This window comes from Stegastes partitus, unplaced genomic scaffold (genome assembly GCF_000690725.1).
Source record: "Stegastes partitus isolate 25-593 unplaced genomic scaffold, Stegastes_partitus-1.0.2 Scaffold1182, whole genome shotgun sequence".
Lineage (NCBI taxonomy): Eukaryota > Metazoa > Chordata > Actinopteri > Pomacentridae > Stegastes > Stegastes partitus.
Window position 1 is genome coordinate 205,937 of NW_007578913.1, and position 14,235 is coordinate 220,171.

At 41.3% G+C, this 14,235-nt stretch overlaps 1 protein-coding gene across 3 annotated transcripts in view; it reads left to right on the forward strand.

Annotated features, from left to right (window-relative positions):
• Positions 1–14,235, forward strand: part of babam2 (BRISC and BRCA1 A complex member 2) — a 77,988-nt gene that overhangs the window by 51,504 nt on the left and 12,249 nt on the right. For all 3 annotated transcript variants that reach the window (XM_008297065.1, XM_008297066.1, XM_008297067.1), the window contains exon 7: positions 9,546–9,655. In XM_008297065.1, the coding sequence (XP_008295287.1) occupies positions 9,546–9,655 (110 nt within the window). The remainder of the gene's footprint in view (positions 1–9,545; positions 9,656–14,235) is intronic.

Sequence of the window (14,235 nt, forward strand, 5' to 3'; positions counted from 1 at the left end):
GGACAAAAACACCCTGCAACAGTGTTAGTGAAGCAATATTAATGCAATTACAATTATCAGCCCCAGAAAATGCCACAAAGTAAGTCCTCTTTTTAGCGGAAAAAATTTGCAGTGAGCCCTGAGTGGCTTTTTCATTTTGTCTCACAAGTCAGGTAAGATAACCCAGCACAAAGAAACCTGTTGTAAATTAGAAGTTTAATGATGCTGGACATTATACCGTCTCTGTCAAGTGTAAGGCAAATGACACTTGACCTACAGGTCACTCTATTGTGTCATGAGTATGAACATTATACAGGGATTTATTTATTTCTTGAAACACACAGACATGTAGTTATCTACATGCAAAGTCACATACTTGAGTCACCCTTGTGGCTTCGAGCTTCAGCATCACACACTTAGGATCTGCACAGACTGTACAGCACAGGCCAGATCATTGCAGTGACATGTTATCAGTGACACACTATCAGTAACACTTGGCCACAGTCACACATATGACTCGTGTGTCAGTGAAATTTCACCCTCTCGCCTAAGTGTCTCAGTGGCACATTTATTGGTCATCTGCCAGTTATTGTCACAAACAACATAAAGACATTTGGCTGGTGGCCAAGCAAGTATGTAAGTAGAGGGTTTATGGCTATGTACAATGCAAACTGAAGTTTTTAACATGTGTAAAGTAGTTTGCAATATTGCATTATGATCTCTGATTCATTTTTTGGATCTTGGATAATTTTTCTTATTTACTTAGATATGACATGTTTAATAAACAGCAAATGTCAGTCCATTGTTTTCCATCTTGCATTAATCCAGAGTTGTAACTTAATCTTGAATGTGGGACTAAATATTAATGGCCTTGTTTTAAAATTATATGTCCTTATTAGGGGTCCAATCATGCACATATATTATCGGTATTGGTCCCCACAGGGGTCACTACTGGAAATCACTATTTTCACATTATACACATGCATATGAATGCATGTGTATGCACAATGCTGTTATCGTGTCCAAGCTGCAACCATTCACTGTCATAGGGTTTCTGCCTTCCCATTTTGTGACCAGAAGAATGTTTCTGCTTCATGCTCCCATCGAGGTTGTAAACACTGACACCTGATTTGAAACGTAGGGGGAGGTGGGGCCCTACACAAATTGTACATTGAGCATGCAGGGCTGTCCAGCAACATGAGGGCAAACGTAGCAAACATATCAAATAGGCCCAAGTATGTCTACTGTCAAACAATGTATTGCCAACCTCATGTACGTTAAAAATACAAGACATCTTGGGAAGATGTTTAAACTGACAGCAGTAGAGCAGGGTAAAACACAGAAGAATCCCAGGAAAGGAAGGAGGGTTGACAGGGACGTTCGTCCCAGCTGTCCATGCTGGTTGCGTCATCATACACTAATCTGTATATCATCCATTTTACATTGGATAAAATATTCGATCACATGGTTATGACTAAGTAGTAGATGTCTCATTCTGTCTTATTTCCAAGCAAAGGATGCTAAGCATGTGGCTTTTTGGGGTGGAGACACTATTGGTTAATGCTTTGGCAACACGTTGCACTTGTGACCTGTTTCCATTTGTCTCAAATGCGTTTATTTCCATTATGGGATTAGACCGATTTATTGACTCATCATGAATACCACCGAAACTGAAAAAGCTTGGTTTCACATACTGAAATTATGGACGACAGTATCATTTTGCCTTTTGTATCATTTCTTTTGCTAACTTAATTATTTTACATTTCGTATTATAAGACTTTGTTAAAATGTGCATGTATATTCACATTTTAACGCAGTCAGTGCCACAGCTGAAGTCTGCAGAATTAGCTTTTATTCTTTCGTTCAGCGTAGCTACATAGCCGCTGTTGCTAACTGACTGAGTAAGGAACATTCTGGTAACTACTTTTGGATAGATTATCTTTTCTGGCTACACCCATTCCGTTAATAACTTTGTATTCTCCACAGAGAGAGGCACACACACACACACACACAAGCATGTTTGTATTATTCAGTTTGCAAACACACCCGTTGCACAAAGCCTTTGTGACTGTGGCAACAGGGCAGTGTTTAGGTGTGTTTGGGTGCTGTTCTACCAACATGGTTCCAGGTAGACTATGTGTGCTCTGTAATCACTAGCCCATTGTCCTCATGTCAAAAATAATCCCTGGCACGGGGTACAACTATGAGGTGACACAAAGTTGGCTGGTTAATCATCTAGCTGCCCAAGCTGCTGCATGAGCTAAGAGTTGTTGCAGAGGAGGGTTCGGAAAAGACACAGGAGAGGACAGATAATTCAGAGGGGGATGCTAGGTCGTCTTGGACATGCGTGCCACTTGGGTTGTGGTGACTTGCTCTTGCTCTTGCATGCTCTGTATTTAGAGGTGTAGGGAGTGGTATCATCAAGGCCCCTGAGAACACCACTGCTCTACTCATCCCCTCCCCACAAGCAGCAGCAGCAGCAGCAGCAGCAGCACATCATTAGGAGCAATATCCTCAACTCTCTTTCTCAATCAGAACATTTCATGTCATGCAATGGGACATTTTGGCAGCTACCACCTTGACCCTGCGCTTCCTTCCCTCAGGGTGTGATGGCGTAAGTCTCTGTCAAACCTATGAAAAGGCTGACACAAACACATAACTCAGTATGTCAGACATTCATTCACGACATTCTGCTGAAGGACTCAAAGTATTTAATGTGTTATGCTGGTCAATGGTTTTTGTTTCTTCTCTGGGAAAAACTCTTGACATTGAACACAGATGATTGTCGACGTTTGTTACAAGATGACATTGAAGTGTATTTGTTTGAGAATGACAGCTATTTCCACCAAATGAAGTGAAAGAAGACTCCTGAATAAAGAGCACCTGTTAAACAAATCACGTGGATTTGATTTTCCAGCACTTCATTGAGTCAGTTTCTTTTAATTTGGAGCCACAATATAAATACTTTTTATATACACCTGAATGGCAACTGATACATGCAGAGCTGAATAGCAGAATGTTGTGCAGTTCAACATTACAAAATGCAAAACTTATTATTATATATGGGCAACAGTGTAAGACATTCTTATTCTTTCTGTAGAAGAACTTGATTTTATATCTCAATGCCAACTCTGAGAATTCAATAATGCCAAAATGTATATGTTCAGCCAAAAGGAGTGAACTTTGTCACACCAGGAAGCCCGTCGTAAAGGTCAGAGGAAATGCTGTGTCACCCAGATTAGCTTGAACTCATCACTCTTTCCTGTTTTTGACAGATTATTCAGGGTTACAATATAGAATGTAAGACATTAAACGCCCAAGCACACACAAAACATGTAAAGATGTATGTTACAATGAAACAACTGCAGGTGTTAACACATTGCCTGCAGGTGGCTCAAGTGTATAAAGAGCAGGAGCGTTTACTTTCCTTGCCTCCAGATGGCGCACATTGGCACGTCTGCAACTTCCGCTGTAAAATGCTGTTGTAATTTCTTTGGCTGATAAGTGCCACATGTTGGATTGGAAGTACATAAGTGAAGTAGGTCTGTGGCTCTGCAATTGGATAATGATGGCTGCAACTCATTCTAGGGGTCCTTGTTGTTACAGCATAGCAGACTGTCTTAACTAATCATCCATCACCCCAATTAGGTGGCTGACTGCTGCATTTGCATTGGACGTATTTTATAAACTTAACAAAATTGTTTTCCTTAATTTGAAATAATACACCCAAAATCCATCCCCTACTGCTTGAAGCTAGTGTTGATTCTTGTGAGATGAGACTGAACCTTCTCAAGGTTTTTAGTTATTCCTAATCACAAAGTGCACTAATAGGATTCCTCAAAATCTCCCACCTGGATTTCAGCCACTGACCATTGTAGTTTTGGGGTTTTTCTTGTGGCGTCCAAAATGCTTGCCCATTACTACTTGTGCAAGGATAAAGCACTGTGTCCAGCATATGTACAGGGGCACTCAAAGCTGCTCGCCTAGAAGCTGGACACGTCCTCACACAACAGCCCTGCTGTCAGTCAAGCCACCCCATTACGTTGGGCATGACATTTAAAGTTGGGCGAAGAAGGCGGACAAAGTGCCCTTACCTCCTCCGTATGAGCCCTGCAGTAGAGCCCCTGTGTAGCGTTCGCGGATGAGTGTGTTTGTGTGTGTTATGACTTTGGCCAGACTTGGTCTGGCATAAGGACAGCTGTCACATTTCCAAACTGTCACATGCGACACAGAGGAGATGCCAGAGGCCGGGGCATCAGGAAACACAAGGACGGACACAAGGAAAAGTGTCTCTGTGTGTGTGTATGTATGTGTGTGTGTGCGTGTGTGTGTGTGTGTGTGTGCGCGGTTTATGTGTCTGAAAGAGTAAGGAGGATGGAAGACATGGGGTGGTGGCCACGTGAAAGGGTTTGACTTGGAGGCACCCTCTAACCTTGATGTCCACACACACACATGTACGTGCTCTTCACTCGCTTTCTTAAAACTAGTCCTTGAGCGCTTGAGTCACATTCTCTGGGGGCATGTAGTAAATACTGCCTCAACGTACAACCACCACCCCTGCAGGACGCCCTCCTTGTCTTGCAGTCCTCTGACTGAGGCCATTTCAGTGCTCATTATTTACTGATGAAGAAGTCTCTTCATTAAGGCCCTGCCTGTGGCCTGTGGAGCGAAGGCTTTTTTTAATGTTCCTTCTCGACTAACTCTTTACATAAGCAAGCAGCAGTTGCCCTCAAGTGTATTTGGTTAAAAGGGAAAAACATTAATGGCCATTTGGGGGCTTTTATTTCATTACAGAAGGAAATGCTCCCCTGTTTCAATTTAAGTAATGGTTTCAAGGCAAGCAGGTTAAAAGGTCAACTTTTGTTCTCATTGGGATATCTTTTCACAAGCTTCCTGTATAGATTTGCAAAGTTTTGAGAGAAGAAAAGCATCAGAGAGTTTTCAAATACCTCTAAATTACCACCACACTACAAGGACACCCCTTCAGCACACTGTGTATTCCATAATCAAAACCAGCTGTCAAGTAAATCATTTGTATTGCCCCTCTGCACTTTAATTTACTTTAAACAACCCACTAAAGAAGAAACTTTTTTTTTTTCTCCAGAAAATTGCATAATGAAAGTTGAGCAGCGAGAGAGCTTCAGAGACAAACATCTTCATTTCACTCTCAGCACTCATGCAAAGCCACAGTATTTTTTATTATTCACTAGGGTTTATGAGTTTGAGCACTTAAAGCAATAGGTCATGGGGGTTCAGGGAACATGGATATGAAGGCTGTAAAAAAAACATACTTATTGATTTGTTATCCTTTCTTCAGTGACGATGATGGCGAGAACAGCTGTCTGTTTGCGACAATTAGACAGTCCTAAGGTCACAAATTGTTTAAATGACCTTTGTATCTACTCAAACATTGTCCAAAAGAAAAAAAGAAGAAGAAAAACATCTATGTTGTAGCCTGTCCCCTCTATTCACTCAGAGATACAAGGAAGAACCCTGCCTTGGCATCTTGTTTTCTTGTACTCTTGTGGAACATTTAAAGATATTATCAGCCACAGTTTAGTTTCGGTTGATCAGTTAGTTGGTTCTTTAGTCGTCGTTTAGTCTCGGCAGTCACTGAATGAATTTCCATGACATTTTGTACAGACATTGATGGTCCCTAGGATTAAGTCTAGTGACTATGATGAACCCTTGACATTTTTCTCTAGGACAAATATGAGGTTGCATTTGTGCCTTTAAATGAGCACTGGATGAATTTGTATGAAATGTGGTACACGTGTTCATATACCCTCTGCATGATTTGTAATATCTTCATTTTGGTGACATTTCTTCATACGTATTTATCAGGGCACATTCTTAAGCACTTTAATACTTTGTCCATCTTCACATACAGTTTATGTTGTTTGGTCATAAACTCAACCATCCGTGATGCCACCCAAAGATTTGCCTAACTCTTGACTGAAATGAGCAAAAAGATACAGCTTGAGCTACAGCTCTGTGGGCCAAGGACTGTTCTATGATTACACCTATCCACTTTGAATTATGCCTAACTTTAAGCCTTAATAAAAGTTAAATGGGTGAGTTGTATAAATATAAAAAAAAGTCTCCCCCTGTACAGTTGTCAAGTTCGCCATAAAGACCAAAGCAGTTATGTGTACCAGGCAGGTAACATGTTTGTGTCTGCTGTTAAGTTAGCCATTATAACATGGGGGTCTATGGGGATTTGAAGCCAGTGGACATGCAAGGAACTACAGTTTTTATAGTATCTGCAAAATGAACAACATTCATGTCAGCCTCAGCTGTGCCTTGTGTATAGTGCGTGTCAGTGAGCACCATGCTAACATGCTAAACTGTGATGGTGAACTTGATAAACATTCTTGAAAGCTGTCATTAGCATTTCCATGAAATTATTGTTCAGGCTAAAATCAGCCCACAAAGCCAACAGCATGACTGTAGACTTTTTTCTTTTTTTTTTACATAACACTTAATATGTGGGAAAAGATGCCTGTGATCAGCCGTGGATAACAGTATGTGAAGCATGTTTGTTACCTTTCAGTTTTACATAAAAGTACGGTTGTAAAATAGTCGTAGGAAACTTTGATATTTAGTTATCCTTAACGAAACAAGACAAAACAACTATTTTTATCTATGTAGTACAGCTTTCTTGCACAGCACATTAATTTAGAATGGCAATAGCTAAAAGTTAAAGGGTCTGCCTTTAGTTTTGGTTTGTTTGTCTCACTGATACAATATGACTTGTGACAGCTCTTCGCTGTCTTCTGGGACATGAGGAGTCTGAATCATTCCACAAAAAGGCTCTCCCTTCAACGGCGCCCTTGGTCTGACCGAATCGAGGGATGGTCCACTGCAGCCCATGCAGAGCTGTCCCATGTTCCTCTTTTGGCCCTCTCACCTTCCTGTTGGTTCTCATCCATCTGTTTACTCTCTCCCAGTCCAAAGGAGGCATCCATTAAATCACCTTTAAAGATGAGAACGGGACTTGACAGCTACAAACTGGAGCAAAACAATCTTTTTCCAAACCCCACGCCCACCCCAGCCCCACGTCTCCATGCCTGTTCCTATCTGTCCCATATCGTCAGCGGCAGAAGCCGCAAGCGCTGCTGTGAGACAGAGAGCAGTTCTTGTTTACTGATGCACACTATATTGATGTGAGCTGATTCCATCAGGCAACACTTTTGGATGCCACACACCCTGTTGTCTTTCTCTGCCTCCCTTCTACTTATTATGTCTTTACCCCCTAATGTATCTGCTGCGACAAGGCAGACTGCGTGACAGTGAGCAGAGCTTCAGCCCTTGCTGTGACTTGTATCAGCATGTGTTGCAGTGTGTTGCATTGTAGATTCAAGAACTGCTCATTAAAGAGCCTTTTATGTGCATGCCATATCCATGCTGCCTGTGCCTCTGACATTTGTCATACACTTGAGGCAGCCACTAATTTTTATTGATTTTATTGATTTTGATTAATTCATTAGTTTTTTTTCTTTAATTAAGCAAAATGGCCAAAATCATTAGATTACATGCAGAGAAATTACTTCCACTCCACTTACAGAGAATATGTTCAGTGAAGGAATTTATTTTTCCGCCCACTCAGGCCTATATTTTTCAAACCAGTGGTCAGTTTGGTTTTGTTATCAGCAGACCAAAGCGTGTTTAATTAGTTAATAAGCCTGATCAAGTTAGAGGCTGTTTTGCTGCAAACTGGTTGCGCTGTGCCTCTGTCCATCATGTATGGTGGTTAGATTTCCTCTCACCACAGCGGGCAGCGATTATAACAAATGGATGAGTTCAAACCATCTGTAAGACATTTGATTAACGCTGCCGAGCCTCTGTCGGGAGAGAGAGTCCAGAATGGTACTTGATGTGGAATTGCACTAATGATAGTGCCTGGGAAGTAGCCATGCTCTAGGAAAAACATCACAGAATCAGAAATTAGAACCTCAGAGAGACAGATGAGGGTTGTAGTGAGCAGCTCCGGGTGGCCTCTGCATCCATCTCACACATGATTTGATTGGTGCTCCCAGTCATCAGCTCAGCCTCATAGTGCAGCTGTTGAAGCTAATGTGGCATGAAACAAAACAGATGTTTCTTCTGGTGTCTTTCCTCTTTTGCTTTTTTATCTCCTTCGGTATTTTGGGACTTGCACACTTGTTGTGTACACTCAGAAATGTACAATCCCCAGGGTACTGCTTTTTTTCTGAATTTCAGTGCTGTCATAAAATCTGTTAAGGTTTAGCTTTTCAGCAATTAATATTACAAAACTTAAAAATAACTCTTTTTTTTTTCTTTTTTTTTTTAGATAGGTGCAGTATACCTTAATTTTCTATTAAGCTAAATTACTGCTTGATCACGTACACAACCAGCATAGTGGAAGCATCGTGTTAGCATAGCAACACTGGCAGTTTCAGTCCTCCATTTGTGTCTACATGTGATGTTATTCAGATACTGTAGAGTCTACGTCACCTTCATTTTGCAATCCTAATCACAACAGTAAAGCACTTATAAAAGGAAGAACATATGCTTTAACCTTAAAAGACGACTTGGCCTACATGAATGTCACATGAATAAATTGCAAATGTTATGCAGCCTTTGTAAACAGCTGTATTGATTCAGTTAATGATGGCGTGCTCAAAATGGCCGTGAATAGATACGTATGTCAGCAGGTATGTTCACCATCTTACTTAAACATGTTAGTACGCTAACGTTTAACAATTGGCACCAAATATGAAGCATGGCCACAGATGAGAATTAGACCAGTCACAATTCTGACCAAATTTGATGCCAATGCGTGTAACAGTTGTCATGAAAATGTAATAAAAAAAAAAAAAAATAAAGTCAGGAGATCTTGACATGTGAATTTCATGGCATCCATTTGTTGAGATGTTTTAGTCGAAAAAAGAAACGCAAAATAAGAGATTTCCGAAGACTTTTACAAAGGCAAGTTTATGTTTTCATGTATATTTTGCAGTCCGCCTAAGTCTGGGAAAGTGTGCGTTTACCCCTCAGCTGACTTCCGAGTGCAGCCTGAAAATTGTGATTCCACGGACTGTCTGCACTGCAAAGGGACTGTCCGCACATGATCCGGAAAAAACAAATAGTGCTTTAAGCAAATGCTGGCTTTTAGGAGAGCGTTTACAAGGAGATTCTTTGTCGTCCACACCTTTTGAAGTCGACCCTGCCCAATTTCAGATATTTCAATTTCATAGTTCTTATTTCTCCAGAAACGGGCTATGTCCACTCACTGTGTTGGCACGCCTCAGGAATAATCACATTGAAACGGTGTTATGGCCCAACCTGTAACCAGCTATTGTATCCTAGAAAAAGTGCAAAGTCACAGCCAACCTTTTGGAAACATTAACAGAAGCCCTGTATGCTTTGCTGTGTTCAACATCAGGGTCGCTGTGAGCATCTGTACTGCAAACCAGCATGTAGCTATTGTATTCAGTACAGAATCGTGTGAGTGCCCGCTGTCCACTTTCAATGTCTGCAAAACCCATGAGAGTTTGATGATATGCTTGATGACATTGCCATTCTGTCTTTCTCTTGCATAGGACACAGCGCTGGACCCTGGAGAGGATGTGGCCCTTCTCTCAGTGAGCTTTGAGGATGCTGAAGCTACCCAAGTCTTTCCGAAGTTGTACCTTTCCCCCAGCATTGAACAGTAAGTACATTCATCGGTCTGTCATCTATCAGTTAACGGTAAAACGTATGTTCTGATGCAGATAGCACTAGTCAGTAATGTTAAAGGTTTTTTGGGGGGCCTCAAGAAACCCCTAATTACACACAACATGATTCACCTGGATCACCAAATTTTAGTTTGATTGTCAGCTTGTTTTTCTAAGAACTTTGATTTCATCGTGGTGTTACGAAAGTTGCATACTCGTTCACGTGAAGCAGGTTTGCCATTGATGTGAGCTGTCATTATTTCAGAGAAAGTCATAGACCACAGTCTTTCCACGCTACAGTTACATCTCTCATGTGCAAATTATGTTTTAGGTTTACTTTCCTTTAAAACAGACACACTTCTCTTAGGGCAGAGACCTTATTAAAAAAAAAATTTTAAAGTCTAAAAGTATGTTGCTGACTTATGGAGAGACCTTGAAAATCACAAGGAGGTTCAGCCAAAGGTGGCCCACTCTGCGCTGTTTTTGATTTCGAGGATGCGAGATGTAGTTGCTGGATTAGTGTGAGTGTGCTGTGAATCTAGCGACATATTATGTCACTGTGAATAATCCTGCATCCCAGTGTCTGGACTCATCAGTCGGTTTCTCAAAAACAATAAGGGAAGAACAAAAAATGAGATGGATGACACACAGCGTCTGAGCTACGGATGACTGGATGTCTGCAGACATCTGGGGTGTTAACTGTGTGTGTGTGTCTGTGTGCATGTGTGTGTGTGTGTGTGTGTGTGTGTGTTTGGGATTGTGTGGAATGTTTTCTGGGCACTGTGTGGGTACTGCAGCAATGTGCACATTCCCTTTGTTTAAATCTTTTTTCTTCTTTTTTTTTTTGTCTTGCTAGATTTAGTGTGTATGAATGTGTTTGTGTGCATTTGTCAGTTTATATTTAGGTTTGTGTGTGTGTGTGTGAACGTGCAGATTGGTGTGTGTGTGTTTGGATGCATGCATGTAGATTGTGATGCTCCCAATGTATGTGTCTGTTGTCATGTGTTTGTGTGCATGCACCGGTATTTGAATTGGCTTCGCTCTCAACACAAAGTCTCTGTAGGTGTGGACGTAGATGTGTGTGTGTGTGTGTGTGTGTGTGCGCGTGTGTGTGTGTGTGTGTGTGTGTTTGTATGAGAGCGAGCCAGGTATGGGCCCACTCTGACCTCAGGGCCCCACAGTCTGGGCTTCCGTGCTCGGAATAATCTCAGGCTGATGTTTATTTACAAGCACACGCCCCGTCGCACCAGGTTAGGAGACCTCTGCTCTCCCCCCACCACCACCACCACTCTTTCTCGCTCTCTCTCTCTTTCTTTTTTTTTTTTCCTCTCTCTCTCATCCTCCTGTCTCAACATGTTCTTTTTTTTTTCCACCCTCATCTCCCATGTTCCTCTGTGGCTCATCTGTTTTGTCTTTCTCTTCAGTTTCTTTTATTTCGCTATTATCCAATCTTTCCCCTCCCTGCTTTGTCTTCTTTCGCCATCTCTTTCTCTTTACAGGCTGCTGTACATTCTCCTTCTCTCTCTTCTCTCCCAGTTTACAGCTCAATCACTAAAGCAGACACATGCACACACACACACAGACCCTCCTCCTCCTCTTCAGTGTGTTGAAATAGGCAACCAAATATCCTAATTACACCACACAAAACAAAGGTCAACAACCTACCGCCTGTCCTACATAACCCTCATTTATTCCATGCTGTTCATGTGCAAGAGTATATTAAAGCAATAGCATGCGAGAGAGTACGATATCTCCTTGGGAAGCAATCATTCTGCCAACCTTGATGTAGAACAATGTTCAGAACATTTCAGAAATGTTTTTTTACAAGCATGTTAAGCACTGAATACAAAGCTTCGGCCTGTTTTAACAAGCAAAGAGGTGTTTTGATTGACACTTTCCTGTATAGAAAAACCACTTGATTGAAGAGGTTTTCATGAAGCAGGCTGTTATGGTGTTGAAATTATAGAACACTTCAGGGTGTACATATGTATGCGTTCGTTGCATATGTCGGCCTGTTTTGTGACGAAGCCATGTGTGCATGTGAGAAATCCTGACCTTACCACTGCTCCAGACCAGACTGAAGCTGTTGCAGTGGTGTTAGAGGCTCTCCTCCTCTGCCAGTTGCATGAGGAGAACAGACAGAAGGAGGCTAAAGGCAGTAGAGTGGAGAACAGAAAGTGGGGAGCTACAGCGCTGGGGATGGAGAGGGTTGGTTGCCGGCGGAGCAGCGGGGGGTTAGAGAAAGAAGGGAGGAGAGGCTATGAAACAAACCCTCCTCGTGTAAACCCTCCAAGAAACATTTCAAAATGCAGAGGCTTAACAGCGCCACACTAAGCCAAGCTCTCATTTACCACCACTCGTCTCCTGCTTAATGTTGCCTCTTTGTCTTGAGATATTTGCACATATGCATATCAAGGCCATCCATGAATATGCTCGGCTACATGTTTTTGTGCACCTTTTTGTCAGCTGTGTGGGAGTGTGTTAATTCATGACCCAGGGCGAAAATGTATGTCTTCTTCACCGTTGTTTGAAGACAACCGACTGCATGCGTGTGCGAGTTTGTGCATGAGTGCATGTGCGTCGTACTCATTGTGGATGCTACTTAATTTAGCATGCAGATGTGTGTGAGCCAGCCTTTCGCTGTAAGTGTGTTTATGCAGATCTGTTACCCTGTTAGTTTTCCTCCATGTCCTCACTGACCCTCGTTAGTCTTTGGACTTGTGTAGAAGCCTATTATCTCGGCGTTGGCTCCACTGAAGAGAAAAACTCATTTGTTGCAATGTGCCTGCACATTACAGTGTGTTTTTTCGAGCAAGCGGTTGATGGACAGCAACATTCAAGAGGTTCTGCATTAATCCAAGCAGCCACAAATGCTCACAATATCTTGTAATGCCAAGATAAAATTCACATCAACACAGATTTGGAAAATTGTATAAATCAGTCCTAATTTTATCAGATGTAGCAGCTGACATCTACAGAAAGTGGCTCAGCTTTGGTTTTGGCACTGCTGGATTTCAGTGTTGGTACAGGGTGTCATATCAACTACATATATTCAGTGTCAAAATGTTCCAGGCTTCTTTATGTCTGTCATTTTATCTTTTAATCATCCTACATTTTTTTTTTTTTTCTGTGGTCAGCCTTTTTTCGGCCAAATATTCATCCTTTCTTCCTTCACTTCTTTATCCCCTGTACTGTTGACTTATAGATCTTGCTTTCATTTTGTTTAGTTTTTAACCAGCCTTCCGTTTCCCTCCTTTATTGAGCCCTTAATTACATGGGTAATTTTTTAAAAACTTTGACATACTTCAGGCCACTAGTTGTGTAGCAATCACACCAATCTGCTGTGTTAAAGTCTGTCTCCAGTCATTGACTAAACCCTTAGAAACATATCTCTGTGTATCAAAAATAAACATTTATTATTATTTTTTTTATTAAAATAATCCCCTCCAATCTTAAAAGGGCTCTAAACTGTGCTCTACACATCTCAAATGTACACAAACTCAAATGCTGTAAAACTACTCTACGCTACACATTGGGAAGTTGTGTTATTGTAATATTTACCCACACATGTTCAAACCAGAAACTGATTCTGAAGAAAAATAATGATGCCGGACCTGTGGGCCATGGACACAGGTAGGGCTGAACAATTTGGGGGACATATCTCTGCAATTTTTAGAGATTGCAATTTGATTTGTAGTATATTGTCTAAAAGTACATTTTTGGTTGAATATATTTGCTGTGTAATAAATTGAAAGCATGTGTAGAAGCTTTACCACAAGAGACACCATCATAGGCTTGACAATCCCACCAGCAGAAGCATGAATGGGTAAAACTTGACACAACAGTTTAAATACAGGGTCACACGTACTGCATCACTTATATTCTAAGCTGCATTTTTTTTGCAATTTGCTAATTTCATTGTTTAAAACTGCGATTTGAAATCAGTTAGTTGGTCAGCCTCAGTAGACATAGTAGTGGGCATTGTATTGTAAGTAAGTGAGAACACATGGGAGAAAATTCCTTCACCTTGGCTACTGGCTGTTGAGTGTTGACGAGCAGAGAACATTGTGTGAATTTAGCTAGTCAAGTGGCACCATGAGAAAGTCTCTGTGATGCTTAATGCCTACTGGCCTGAGCTCTTATTTTGAAGGCGAGTGGACGTGTGCTAAAAACAACATCATACTGGTCCAGTAGCTGATTTTCTGTGCCATTAGAGGGGCCCATGTCACATGACATAAGTCGTTAAGGAAAGCCTCTACATCAGAACACAGAATGAAGATTTCATTTCGTGTTATTGACTAATTGATTACTGATACATGAGGTTGCCAATTGGGTTAAAAAAAAGAACATTTGCACCCCTAAAAGCAGCAGCAGTATGACTTATATTAGAAGCAACTTGTTGCAACTCTAAGGTTTAGAGAAAGCAAACGGTTAAACTGATATCAATGAGATGACATTTCACAGGATTACGCACTGCACCAGTTTCCTTCGTCTTTAATCTGGAACCACTTTGAAAATCACAGACTCCACCACAGCTAGGCCTGGGTAATAAAACGATAGCGACAGACATTTCATC